Source organism: Nyctereutes procyonoides, unplaced genomic scaffold, assembly GCF_905146905.1.
Source record: "Nyctereutes procyonoides isolate TBG_1078 unplaced genomic scaffold, NYPRO_anot_genome, whole genome shotgun sequence".
Lineage (NCBI taxonomy): Eukaryota > Metazoa > Chordata > Mammalia > Carnivora > Canidae > Nyctereutes > Nyctereutes procyonoides.
Window position 1 is genome coordinate 25,899,396 of NW_026575125.1, and position 14,806 is coordinate 25,914,201.

Here is a 14,806-nt window from a genome sequence, read left to right on the forward strand (position 1 = left end):
AGTGGCTCCATGGGTCAGTACCAAAGTAGCAGTTTTTTCACTTCTTTAAATCATGTAATTAATCACCCCTTCCTTCTTACTGATAAAAACCCCTTGTTTTCCCCACATGAGCAAGACCCTTTCCTGATGTCTTCAGAATCTGTACACCTGAATTACAATTCTAAGACCCCAAATAAAGGCCTTTGTTTTTTCAGTTTTGCCTCCTTTACTCAGTTGCTAAAACGATATTCAGTAGAGGAAGACAATGCAGAACTCATAGCATGGAGGGATAAATTGTTTTGGAAACATTTTCCACTAATGTAAATATACATGATATATTTATGTATAAATATAGGTATCATATATAAATCATGGGCATGCACGCACCCTCTCTCTCTCACACACACACACACCTGGAGTTGTCACCTATTTCTCACAGTGGGTCTTGATTCAAAGTTTGAAAAGCCCCTGAAACCTAGGAGTCAAAAAGGATCCTGGCAAGGTAAATTCAAGGTCAAATGAGAAGAGACCCTTTCCTCTCCCTTTGCAAAGTAGAGCAGTTAATGGAGGGAGAGGAAATGGCGTGGGAGGGTGGGGACACTGGAGTGAGGTCAAGCGAGGAGCAAGGGCGCATCAGGACAGGGAGGTGCCGGATGCTCAATTGTCAACTAAGGGACCCGGGAAGGTTGATCTTGCCATCTTCCCTTAAATGCTAAACCGAAAGAACTTCCGCGTTCCTCGTCCCTGAAGCGTACACAGATGAGGGATTCGCCGCGCTCCCGCCGCGCTCCCGGGGGTCACACTACACGGGGCCGGTTCCTGCACAGGGAATTCTTATCCAGGGCAAGGATACGCGAGTGGGCGGGGCGTGGGAAGCGCGGGAAGGCCTGACCAGGTCAGTCTACCGAGCGAGTCACGCCGCGCTGTGCGCCGCTCCCCAGAGGAACCGGCAGTTCTGCACTCTGGGGCCCATTCGCGGGAGGAAGCTCCGGGGCCAGGGTTGGGAGCTGCAGCCTTTCCACGGCCCAGCGACCCTCCCCGCCAAAGAGCAGCGCCCGCCCCCCGGCCCCGGCCCCGGCCCTGCCCGGGCCCTGCGGCAGGACGGCTCCGCCGCCGGGTCGCGGGAGCCCACGTGATCTGCTGCGCGGGCCACCGCCTCCGCCGCGCCCAGGCCCCGCCCCCGTGACGTCTCACCGCCCTCTGATTGTCGGAGCGGTCCGCCTCTTTCTGCGCTCGCTAATTGGCTGGCCCGGCGGGCAGCGCCCCCCCCCGCGCCACGCCCCTAAGTCGTTGGGAACGCGTTTAGGGGCGGGGTCTGGGCCGGAGGGGCGGGGTGAGGAGGTTCCGCGCGGGTAAAGGGGCTGCCTGGAGCGCGGTCCGAGCGTTCTGGCGTCGCGCGCCGCTTCGTCTACCCGGCTCGCCGCCCGCCCCTCCCCCGCCCGCCGCCGTCACCGGGGAAACGGGCCGCGATAGCCCGCTGACCCGAAGCTGGTTTCATGGCAGCCGCGAAGAAAGCAGTTTTGGGGCCGTTGGTGGGGGCAGTGGACCAGGGCACCAGCTCAACGCGCTTTTTGGTGAGCCCAGGGTGACATTTGAGGAGGCGCCGAGCCGAGGCGGGAGCCCAGGGACCTCGGGGCTGGCTGTCGCGTCCCCAACCCGAGCCTTCCCCGACCCCGGGCCCCGGTGGCTAGGCAAAGGGTGGAGGCCAAGGCCCCCAAAGCGGGACCTGCCACGCTGGAGCTGCCCTGCGTGGGCCTGGGGGACCTCGGCCTCTCGCGACCCCCGCGGCCGAGCTGAGCAGCCCCGGCCTTGGTGGTGGAGCCGGGTCACCTACTAATAGTAGGACTCCACCCCCAAAGGGAACTAGGGCTACCGAGCATCCGTCCTGAGCGGCCCGCTCGCAGCCAGGGACAGGTGGCCACACTGACCGCTACTGCGGGCTTCCCCAGGAGCATTTGGCCTGCGGGGCGCAGGACGTCCTTGGATGGGGCGAAAGCTGTGTCACGGCTCTGGTAGCCTAACATAGCGTCCTGTGGAGCAGCGGAACGAATATAGTATTAGTGTGATGGTGCGTTGTCATCCTCTCCCACAGAAACTGCAGAAGGTGGAATGCCGGCGTGGTGGAGGGGGCTGCTGAACACATTAGGAAAGTCACACTACACTGCTTTTACCAGCATCTTTATTTAATTTCGGAGACTCACAAATTTCAGTTCTGATACTTTGCCGGTTACAAACAGATGGTTTTCTCCGTGCTTCACAGCATAAAGTGACAGGAAAATTCTGTTTCTCTTTTTATTTACCATGTATGACAGCAGTTTTATCACAACGGAGTGCTATTTAAGGGACTCTGCTTATTAATATGTTTTTGCAATTAGGAAACTTGCTCTTAAAGTGATCCAGCATCAGTTTAGTAAAAGAATTTAAAAGTTTTTTAAATAAATGATTGTTAAGAACTCAAGCTTTCAGTGGATATTTGAGTAATTTGACAGGTTGGTGTAAATACTGAATGATTATTTAACACTGTCTTCACTTCTTCGAATCATTTTTTCGTGCATTATTTTGGTGTACCTATATGTATACATTATATGTAAAGTGTATTCGTTTTTTCCAAGTTCTGTTTAGCTGACCACTTGACTAAAAACCTGCATTTGTGCCTTCATATTGATACTAGCCTCTCATCTCCAGCAAAAAGCTTTCAGTCCAGTTTAAGTTTGCATCTTCCTTAATGACTTACCCTGGTTTGAGCTGCCAAGACGTAGTTCTACTGTCTCTTACATTGCTTATCTTTTAATCACCCAGGGCAGGTTTCACTTTGTCTGATTTTCATATAAATGTTTGTAAAGTAATCCTGAATCATAAGTAAGATAGTCTGTCTAACTGGATTTGATTAATACATAAAATACACAATCATCATTACCATCTCCCCAGATTAAGAAAGACCATTAAGACGTGTGCTAACTGTGGGTTAATTTTTGAAATCACACTCAAGAATTGCCCACACAAATGCCTGCAGGGGCCAGCCAGGTAGAAGGTGGAGAGCAGACTCAGGCCAAGGGGACAGCCTACAGCTGCCAAGCAGGAACATCAGCCCAGTGGTTGCCAGATCTTCAAATTCTTTAAGAAAAGCTGATAGTCTAAAGTTTTCAGTGAAATCTTTCAATTCTTAAATGTTGGCAACTAGTTCATAAAGCACTAGGAGAGGGTCAAACTAAACATGGTGATTGTTTGCAAGTTTTTGCAGCTTTTGCCCTCTATGAATACAGGTAAAGTATTTCATAACTTTGTAGGCTTCCCTTTTAGGCGCCAGCCTGTACGTGACTCTTCACTGTTGCTGTCCTACTGCAGCTTGTTCTAAAGATTCTGTTACCCAAGAGGCATCTTTCTGCCTTGGTGGGGAAAGAATTCATCAGGTTCGTATTCTCACGATCATCTATCTGTTCAGTGTGACATGAACAACACAAGCCCCCAGAAGTTGAGTTCTGTTTGCTGGGCTCTGTGTGGCATGGTCTCATTGAGTAAGCTAAGGTGCAAATTCATAAGATTCCCATCCTACTTATGGAATGATGTGAAAAAGTTAGTTAAGTTTTCTGCCTCTTGAGAAACAACTGTGAAAGCATGCCTCACAGGTAGATAAAAGACTTAGAGATCATCTGTGAAGTCGAACAGAACTTAGGAATGGTTTAGCGAGGTGTTTTCTTCTTTGGTTATAAGGAAAGTGGTTGCTAAACCACTCCCTGCAAAATACAGATAATGGATTTGCTGAATAAGTGCTTCAATCCCAAGGTGATTCCCAGGAGTTGTTCCAGTAGTTTTGTTCCATGTTGTAATTATGATTCAAAACTCATTGCTTACCTTCTCCAGGAAGAATACAGTGGATAAGAACTGTCATAAGGAACCTTATAAAGTTAAAGGTGTTTGAATAATTTCCTGACCATTATTCATTAGATTTACATATCATTTGACTTTTATAAGACCAATAACCTCTGCAAACTTTCTTCTTCCTTTTCCTATACTAGCAATGTTCGCTTTTCTTCCATGATGGACACAAGATTTCTTTATTCGTGCTCTTCATCTGTGCGAATTGCCTCCTCCCTTATTTCCCAGATCTGCTGTGTGAAATTTGAATCTGCCTCCAAATAGTGTCTCAAATGCCATCTCCTAGCAAGTCTTCCTCAAACTCTTGGAATTTTCTATCCCTTCCTTTTTTTAAGATTTTATTTATTCATGAGAGACACAGAGAGAGAAAGAGAGAGACAGAGGGACAGAGGGCAGAGGGAGAAGCAGGCTTCATGCAGGGAGCCTGATATGGGACTCGATCCCAGGACTCCAGGATCACGCCCTGGGCCAAAGGCAGGTGCTAAACGGCTGAGCCACCCAGGGATCCCCTATCCCTCCCTATACTACTTTTCTTACACCTCTATTCAAAGCTCTTATCTGCTTTGTATTATAATTATATACCTTCTGTAATTCGGAGCCAAAAAATCTTAAAACTTCCTGACTTGGGTATGCTTGATTACTCAATTTCTTCTATTTTAGTAGTATACCTGACATTTTAGAACATGCTCACTTCTAGTTGCCAAAAAAGTCCACCCTGGGATCCTCTGGATAGGCTTTGTACTAAAGGAAAAATTTCATACTTGTCTGATAGGACAGTGAACCGGGGTTGGCACGTGATTACTCAGATTACAGAATAGGAACTTCTTGGAAAGAGAATGAGTGTAACAGGTTTTAAGGAGGGGCCATTTCTTTAGAAGACCAAAGTTTCAGCTGAAATAGTAAACTTCCTTCTTTAATTTGGTAACTTTGTTTTTCTCCCATTGAGTTGAATGTTACAAAAAGCAAAGGCTTGGAATGTGGTATGACTTGAAATGTGCTGGATGCTACATTTGAGGATTTTTCCATCATTATCTCATTTAATCCTCCTGACAACCATGATGTAGGTAGTATTATTATTAAGTTCCTTTCCACAGGTGACTGGACTGTGCTGAACACTGTGCCCAAGATCACAGAGTAACTGGTGGAACTAGGATTCAAGGCCAGGTCTGTCGCACTCAGAAGCCTGTCCTCTTAATGCCCTGCCCTAGGCTCCCCGGCTGCTTGGAGTGATGTGACAGGAAAATGAGAGACTGGGGAAGGCCACTTACCTATCTTTCAGATGTCTGTTCTGATTATAATCACGGATAAATCTTCACCAAGAAAAACATACATACTATTGGTTTCGCAATATGTAAAAAACGTTGCCTTTGAATAAGTCTTGCCGGTTTTGATCATCTTGTGACTCAGATTCAGCAGGTCCTGGGCAGGGCTCAGGTGTAGTCACCGTGGATAAGGTTACGCAACCATTTTGTTCCAATAGTCTCCAAAGCATGGTTAGAACTGTAGTTTCGTGCTTGCTTTGGCAGGAAGCATTGCCTTGGCCCCAGTTGTTCCATCATGCTTCCAGATCTCATAAGGCTTAGGGACAGATTTCCACTTTCTTTCATGTATTTATTTGACACATATTTATTAAGCACCCATGAAGGGACAGCCACTAATGAACAGTAAATTTGGTTAAACTATTCTGGCTCATCGGTAGATTGAGGCCACTGTTGTGATAACTACAGTTGCGCTTCTTTTGTGTTTTCTTTTTTCCACTAGGTTGGCTTATTTTCTTGCCCATCACCTTACACAAATGGCAAGAACACAGTCTCGTAGAGCTGTCACCCTCTCATCCTCTTGTCTCCCGTAAACATTGCATGTTAAGAACTTTTAATTTTGAGTTCCCTAAAGGGCAGGATAGTGTAGTTTTTTTCCTCCCCAAGGCCTAACACAGCATCTCACATGTGGTGGGTGCTCATTACATGACTGGACATCTGAGCCCTTCAGATGTGTTGACTAGAACTCTAGGGTTGGAAGACTAGGAAGGGTAAAATTTGTGGAGTCTTGGAAAAAGTCTAATTTGGCAACTATAGCTGTATTAGAGATTATATGCTATTTAATATGGTTTCGTTTTTAAGAAAAATATAATGTCATTCATGTTTTCCTTACCTCTGTGGCTTGTTGGAAGATGCCAGTATACCATTTGTGGTCTCAAGTTTACAATGTAATATATTTGTAGCTAGTATTTTTTAAAGATTTTATTTATTTGAGAGAGAGAGATTATGAGCAGGGGGAGCAGCAGGCAGAGGGAGAGGGAGAGGGAGAAGCAGACCTCCCGCTGAGCAGCGAACCTGATGTGGGGCTACATCCCAGGCCCCTGGGATCATGACCTGAGCTGAAGGCAGATCCTTTTACCGACTGAGCCAACCAGGAGCCCCTGTAGCTAGTATTTTTATTTTAGGTCATTCAAATTTATATAGTATCATAGAGTTCTAGAGAGGGAGTTTACATTCCTAAAAAAATGTTTTATCACATAGTAAAGCTGAGTGTGGTGTAAAAGCGTAGGCTAGTGGGGAAATCACGTGGGGAGGGAAATGAATGTGCATGTTTATGATGGGCTGGCTGAATTAGTCATAGGATGAGTGAGCAAGGATAAGTGAATTCATCTTGGGACCCCAAGGGACAGTTTCTTAGTAAGGACAGCATGCCGTTCTTCCTACTGCTCTCCTTCTAAGACAAGGAAGGCTTGCTTTGTTTCAGAAACTCCTTAAATAGTTTTTTTGTAAAATTAATTTTCCTTGTTTCTTCATTTTTTAAACCATCCCTGTCTGGCAAAGCTGGAATTGAGTCATGAATTAGGCTTAAAGATGACTATAGAGCTGGTGATTTCTAATTCTATCACTTGAGGGGAATGGTAGTTGTAGTAGTAGCCCTAACAATAGGAATAAGCATTAGTAGTGGTGGCAGCAGCAGTAATGATGACATTTTTAGGATGTATGCTATGTGCCTGCACTGCCAAATTCCTCTCCTACATTCACTTCTTTCTTCAGTTTATTTTTACTTTTAAGATTTATTTATTGAAAAAAAGATTTATTTAATGAGAGATAGAGAGGGAGCACACTTGCACGCAAAAGGAGGGAGAGGAGCAGAGAGGGAGTGACAAAGAATCTCAAGCAGATTCCCCAGCCAGCAGGGAGGCCATTTCATTGGGCTCTGTCCCAGGACCCTGAGAGCATGACCTGAGCTGAAATAAGAATCCAAAGCTTAACCGACTGAGCTACTCAGGTGCCCCTTTGGTATCATTCAGGACTCAGATGTTCAGTATTCCTTTTTTGGAAACAACAACAAACCTCTCAAGTTTGTAGCTGTCCTCCCCATAAAACAGAATCTAGAACTGCAAAGTGATTTGTGCTTAGAGATGAACATAGCACAGGTGGCTTTGAATCCTAACTCCCACTGGTGGGTCGTGCTGCTGGCTGGTGGTAGTAGTAACAGCAGTAACAGTAATGAAAATAGCAGTCGCGGTAGCACTGGTGCTTATCCTGTCATTTGGATAACATACTATGTACTTGCCCTGTGTGAAACACTTTCCATATATTCTTCCATTTAATCCTTTGACAGATGGAAAAGTCGAGGTTCAGGAAAGTTAAAATCACACCACTGACATGGGCAGGACCGGAGCTTGACCCGCACCCTCAGCTCTGTGTGCTTCCCGGGCCTGTGCTCTTTGCCTCCGTGTTACACCAACCATGAAGATCTTTTCTGCCTCTCTGGCCAACACAAAATTCTGAAAACAGATCTCTTCCTCTCTCTTTTTTTTTAAATTAAAATATAATCAACAGGTAACAGTATAAGTGTAAGGTGTACAGAGTGTTGTTTGATCCACTTGTGTATTGTAATATGGTTACCATGGTAGCATTAATACTTCAATCATGTCACATAATTATCCTTTCTTTTTTGTGGTAGGAACAATTAAGATCTAGTCTCTTGGCAACTTTGAAGTTTATAATACAATATTATGGGCTGTACTCACTGTGCTCTGTGTTAGATCTCCAGGACCTAACCCATCTTACTAGTTCCAGGTTTGTAACCTGAACAAATCTCATTCTTGAGGCTTATGACCTAAAATATAAGCAACTTCCCACTGGGCATCTCAACATCTATGCCTGAATGACACCCCAAATAACACATTATCTACAATGAACTTTGAAATCTCCTTAACCCCTCTGTGTGCCACAACCACTGTTTCTACTGTATCCTGTATTGTGTAAACACTGCCTCCTGCTAACCTGTCCTCCCCTGTACTGCATGGGTGTCCCTCATTTTCCTTGACTCCTCCCCCTCCAAGCCCTTGATGCAGCTAATTGCTTACATCCTGTTAAGTCTCTCAGCAATGTACTTCCTTTCTTTCAATCCCCATGCTGCTCCCAGTCTGACAGGAGCCCTCAGCTATCTCACCTGGATCCCCACAGACACATGGCAGCTGCTCTCCCCCCTTCATCCTAACCTCCCATCCCTTCCCAGGCCCACAGGCACTCCCTTCGAGTCCACCTTCAATCTTAGTCTAGAAGTTACCTATTCTGATATGATAGCCCCTCTCCGACCCCCAGAAGTCTGAATGAGGTGTCTTTTCTCTTTTGATGTCCTAAAACTCCCATATATGTTGCCATGTAATGGAGGATGAAAAGACATAATTTATATTAACATGATTTTGTACTGGAAAAGCACTGAATTGGCATTTAGGAAACTCAGGTTAGCTCTGTATTAGCCAATCTTCTGGAGCTCACTTTGTAAGCACAGTAGCATGACATTAGGGCCATGGGTTTCAGTTAGTGTCATCATTTGTTTTTTTGTTTTAGAACTCCATTGTTAGGCTTTTCTCTGGAAGGACCTAAATCTCGAAGCTAAAATTGATAAAAATGTGAAATCCAGGGTATGGCATAGCCCAGAGGCTCAGCTGGAGCTCCCTGTCCTCCTTCCCAGCTTCTGAAGGGTCCTGGAGATGCAAGGAGTACATTTTGAAAATGCTGGCCCTACAGGATCTCAAGGATGTCTTCCAGGAAGCATAGACCCCTTGTGCCTTCAAATACTCCTTTTAATTAATTTTCTTAAAGAGACCCTTCGGTTCTGTGCTGTTATACATCTGAAGTCTTAACTGACTTAAAATTTGGTGAATTGCAAATCTGGAAAGGGAGAAAAAGGTGAGGGCGGGCCATCTGTAATTCCGAAGTCTTTCTCCTTTGCCACCTAATGAGTTTTAAACAATGACCATGCTAGAACTTTTATAAGACAAACTAGATAGCTACTGCCATCTTTAGTTGGCAGTGGCTTTTACAATCTACTGGAAAACATCAGATTAGCACTGTTGCTATTGGGCATTGTGTTCTCATATAAAATATGTAACCTTCCAGGCAGAAAGGATTCTGGAAGCATCATTAGCCTTCTTTGTACATTTGTCCATCTGCAGGCAAATGGGCAGCCATTAAAACTCTTCACATGAACCTAGATGTATGAGGAAAAATAGTACTGCAGAACTTCACTGTCTTGTACAATAGCCACTAACTAGCAACATGTGGCTATGGACCACTTTCAATGTGCTTAGTCCAAATTGTGGTGGACCATAAGCAAAACATATACCAAATTTCAAAGAGTTACTTCTAAAACAAGTAACAGATCTCATTAATAGGTTTTGCTATTGATCACATGTCAGAGTGATAATTATTTTAGATACATTGGCTTAAATAAAATGTTACTAAAATTAACTTTACCTTCCTCTTTTTACTGTTTTTTATGAAAATACTTAAAATTACATAAGTGGTTTGCTTTATATTTCTGTTGGACAGTGCTGCAGAAAGTTAATGATTCCAAAAAATATTAAACCTAGAAAGTGTCCCACAAACTTGGAAGTGTTGCACAGGGTCAAATCCTAAACATCTAAAGGTAGTGTCTATATGCTACAGTTTCAGAGCTCTGAAGAAGTAAGGAAGTCCAGGTTCCATCCTTTTATATCCAAATGCTGTGTGATTACCAGCATCATGGTCTAATAAGCCAAATGGAATTTACCAAAATTCTTCCCTTTACTGTGCCTGTTTCAAAGGCCCACAAATCGATTGCTAGTGTAGACTCCTGAAGTTAGCCTCCTTAAAACTAGTAGGTGATGGAACAGGGATCCTACTCCATTCAGAGCCTCATAGATCTGCTATAGAGGTCTTTATGAATCCAGCCAACCAAAAGGGACACTTTTCTCCTAACCCAACGCCCTTTGGGGATTTGCGAGAAGACCCTGGGAGCAGTACTAGTATGAATAAAAATTATACAACTATGGTTTCCTCTTAAGAGTTTTTCTGCCACATAACCATTTCTCGTTTGATTTGATAGTTTTTCTCCCAATAAGTACCTGGTAGGCCATATTTTTTTCAGACATTCAACAAATATTTATTGTCAGTCCTATGCCAGGTACTATTCTAGGCCTTAGAGATAATCCAGATAAAACAGGACAAATGGAGTGAACATCCTAGAAATACACTCTACGGCTAAGTTGTAAATTAGGGGGGGATATTATTTGGGGTTCTGTCAAGTGCCTTTTATTTATGACATGTCAAGTTAACCTTTGGCTTGTAAGATATTTTATCTCCGCAAAGGACTTGAGAATTTACCTTCTTAGCTTTCATTAGATTCATCACTTCCTCCGAAAAGGGAGATAGTGTCCTGGGGAGGGAGGGCAGCAGCCACTCATGGTGTGTTTTCTCTTTTTACTTTCCCTTTCATAGCCTGCAATGAGCAGGTAATTTTCTCCCACAGGAAAGCTAGGCATGGAAACACTTTCTTACCTAATTGGATGTAACTTTACTGCTGTAATTACAGTGATTTCGGAAGCTGGGTTTAATTAAAATACGAATCCAGACTCTGAAAGACTAAGTACTTTGCCACTCAAGTATAGGTACACGCAGGTCGAAAAGAATGTACATGAGGAAAGATGTCTAAGGGTTTTTCTTTTAACGCATTGTTTTAGTAGTAGTAAAATGGTGGAGGATTGTACAGCACCTCTTTGGGAGCTTTATGTTTTAATGTTTTATACCAAAGGTCAACAATTCATAATAATTGTGTGACAGGGAAGCACTCAGCCAGATGGATGCCAGGATACACTTCTCCCCCTGTGGATAGGACCCCATTTACCTTTATAAGAGCTAGATGCATTGCTGTGCTTCCCTTCAAAGTGATTTCCACAGTGCCCTTCTCTGCCTGGGCACCTATGACTTTTTATTTATTTTAAGATTTATTTATTTGTTTATTCATGGAGACAGAGAGAGAGAGAAAGAGAGAGAGAGGCCGAGACACAGGCAGAGGGAGAAGCAGGCTCCATGCTGGGAGCCCGACGTGGGACTCAATCCCGGGTCTTCAGGATCATGCCCTGGACTGAAGGCGGCGCTAAACCTCTGAGCCACCCGGGCTGCCTGCACCTATGACTCTTAGTGTGTCTCCTCATCCAAGATGGAAGCAGAATGGAACCTTCCAGCGTCCCCATCGGCATTCTACCTCCTTTCTCTTATTCCTGGTTTTCCTATTCTCTCTTGAGATCCATGCTATTAATTGGTTGATGTATTAAATTTCCTATAGCTTGGAGCCAGTTGTGCTTTTTTTAAGATTAAGAAATTGCCCCTTAGCTTCATGTTCAATAGATTTCTCTTTATCATGATTCTGTCTGAAAGAACGTAGAACATCCTGTGTGGCATTTCACTGATCGGACTTTTTTTTTCTGTTGGTGACTGATGACTTCAGTTGCTGAATAGCTTTGAACACCTTTCCTCTCTACCTGCATTTTCACCCTAACATTGCAATATGTTTTTCAGGTTTTCAATTCAAGAACAGCCGAACTACTTAGTCATCACCAAGTGGAAATAAAACAAGAGTTTCCAAGAGAAGGGTACGTTCCCTGATTTACTATGTAAAGCTACCTTGTATTTATTAATCCATCTCACCTTACCTGCCCAGTGGCCTTGTAAGGTAAACTTGACCGAACCCCTCCTGAGAAGGCTTGAGAGATAGGTTTTAGTCAAGGAAAGAAGCAGTACCTCAGTGGCTCAGCAAAAACATATGGGTGATTGACGGCTTGGGAATTCAGTGACAGGAAAGGAAGCGATAATAAAGTAGCAAGGCAGAGGAGCATTAAATAACAGAAATTCCACATTGACCTCGAAGGCATTTAGTTCTATGTCCATCCTTGGCAAACACTGCTTTGCTGATTGGAGTGTAAACATTCACATATCTTATCATCTAATGCTAAAATCACCCTTCTTGGAATAATGTGCATATGTAGTAGTTGTGATTAAATAGAATTCTAAGTATATTATTTAAAAGTTAATGATGTTTATGATACAACTACTTTGAAAAACGGCGGCAGTTTCTTATGAAATCAGCCATATATCTGCAGATTCTGCTCTTAGGAATTTATCCAAGAGAAATGAAAGCGGAAAGCATATGGCTATAGAAAGATATACATGAATGTTTATAGCAGCTTTGTTCATAATAGCCCAAACTGGAAACAACCCAAATGTCTGTCATCTATAGAATGGATAACAGTGAAATACCATGAGGCAATTTTTAAAAAGTGAACTGATGCATGCCACAACATGGTTGATTTGTATTAATATCATGAAACATGAACAAAGCTGAACACAAAGGAGTACACACTGCATGGCTGTATCTGAGATATAAGAAGAGACTAAGGTAATCTAAGATAATAGAAATCCAAAAATTGATTGCCTGTGGACTATGTGATTGACTTGAAAGAGGCATGAAAGAACTTTCAGGAGCAACAGAAATAATTCTGTATCTTGATTGGGATGGTGGTTAGATGGGGACATACATTTGTTAAAACTCAACAGATTATGCACTTTTGATCTATTTATTTTACTTAACAACTAAATGCAATTTAAGAAAGAGAAAAAAAACTTGATGCCCTACCAAATTTTAGTATTTCCTTTTCATGAAAAATGTTCTCCTGCATTTTAGAGAATTATTTTATTTTATTTATTTTTTTATTTTTTAAAAGGTTTTGTTTTTTTTTTTCATTCATGAGAGACACACAGAGAGAGAGAGGCAGAGACATAGGCAGAGGGAGAAGCAGGCTCCCTGCAAGGATCCCGATTCGGGACTCAATCCCAGGATCCCAGGATCATGACCTGAGCCAAAGGCAGATGCTCAACCCCTGAGCCACCCAGGTGCCCCTCTCTCTAGAGTTATTTTAATAATGAAAGCTATTGATACCATACTAGCCTTAGAATGACTGTCCACAGGCCTAATCCCAGTGCAATTTGGAGAGAGCACCTAGGTCTTGAATGGACAAAAGTTAGAAATATGTGGAAGGAGCTTAAGTTTTTAGAAAAAGAATTTAGAGACTACTCAAAGCTCAGGAGAGCCAGGCAGGCTCAAGGAAGGCCAAGAAAAAAGGCATTTGGAATTCCCTTGGACTTCTAGATTGTAGGGTAGGATTTTTTAAATTTGGGTCCTTTCTACTTGTGGTTTTCCTCAATTGCCATTTTGGTTTTTTCCACACTTCTTTTCCTTGTGATTTATGATGAGCCTTTCATCTTTCTGAGGTCCTTGTACCTTACCAAAATGGCGCCAGGATTGGGTCTGAAAACTGGAAGCAATGCCTTGTCGACATGAAATAATTACTGGATGTAATTTAAATTTTTTCCCTAAATTCTCACAAAATATTTTGGGAGAAAAATGGCAAAAGAGATTAGTATACTTCTTTTCAGAATTCCTTTTGCTTCACAAATAAATAAGTACATACACAAACAAGTAAGTAAATAAGTAGATCAGTCACTGCCCCCATCCCAAGAGTGATATATGTATCTCAATCTACTTAGAAATAGCTAGTGACTAGTGAAAACATGCAGTTGGCTTATCAAAATTCATCAAAAGTCACAGGATCTAAAGAATTGGGGAGCTAATTTTTTATTAGATTCGAAAATAATTATTTAAAAGTAGGTAGAGTATCTGCTATTTATGGTCTGCCATTGCTTGCCTTCTTTCAAATGAGTAATTACTATGTGAAGAATGACAAAAATGTAAGGGAAATGGGCTTTTGTTTAAATCATTTCTTTGGAATACTGGTGATACTTTCCTTTGCTAATGTAATTTTCTTTGATTTGTGCACCTGCCACACCTTCATAAGCATACATATCTAGAGGAATAAGCTATGTTTATATTGCTTCCTTGTGGACTAACCAAATACATTCTTTTGTTCAAAGATGGGTGGAACAAGACCCTAAGGAAATTCTGCAGTCTGTCTATGAGTGTATAGAGAAAACGTGTGAGAAACTTGGACAGCTCAATATTGATATTTCCAACATAAAAGGTATTTTTAATAGAATATTTTTCTCCATGTATGATTATCTCAATTGAATTCAATCATTCATTCATTCAGCACATAGCCAAACACCTGTGCAATGGCAAGCATTTCTGTGCCAACTGAGGGAGTGACAATAAATGGGTAGATGAAATCCCTGTTCTCATGAAGCTTTCATTCCAGTGGGTGTAAGAGCAGGCAAATGCGAGCTGATCTCAGGTCCTGGGAAGCCCTGTGCAGGGGCTAAAACTGAGTTGATATTGTAGGGTGGTCCCAGAGAGGCTTACTTTAGATTGAACAGCTAGAGAAGGCTTCTCTAAGAAGTTGACACTGTTGCCAAGGTCTCAAAAGCCGAAAGGGGCCCACCATGCAGATGGCTGGGAGAAGAATGTGTAAGGAAAAGGAAGCAGCATGTGCAAAGGTCCTGAGGTGGGAATACGCTTGGCCTATTTCTTGGTTGGAAAAAGACCAGTGTGTGAAAAGTGGAGAAAAGGGTGAGGGTGGGGGTGGATCAGAGGTTTCAGTAGGAGCAGTAATCAGGGAAGCCAATAGGGCCTTGTCAGCCACAGTTAGGAGTTTGGGTGCTATTCTTAGTATCACGGGAAGCCGGCA

General features: G+C 43.0%; 1 protein-coding gene across 5 annotated transcripts in view; it reads left to right on the forward strand.

The window, feature by feature from the left end:
- The first annotated feature begins 1,387 nt into the window (after window positions 1–1,387).
- GK (glycerol kinase) overlaps window positions 1,388–14,806 on the forward strand; it is a 77,226-nt gene continuing 63,807 nt past the window's right edge. For 3 of the 5 annotated variants that reach the window (XM_055338201.1, XM_055338199.1, XM_055338200.1), the window contains exons 1-3: window positions 1,389–1,553; window positions 11,688–11,761; window positions 14,097–14,203. In XM_055338201.1, coding sequence (XP_055194176.1) covers window positions 1,476–1,553; window positions 11,688–11,761; window positions 14,097–14,203 — 259 coding nt within the window. In that variant the 5' untranslated portion in view covers window positions 1,389–1,475. Of the gene's footprint in view, window positions 1,554–11,687; window positions 11,762–14,096; window positions 14,204–14,806 lie in introns of all 5 variants that reach the window. The other 2 variants (XM_055338198.1, XM_055338202.1) reach the window with 2 other exon arrangements.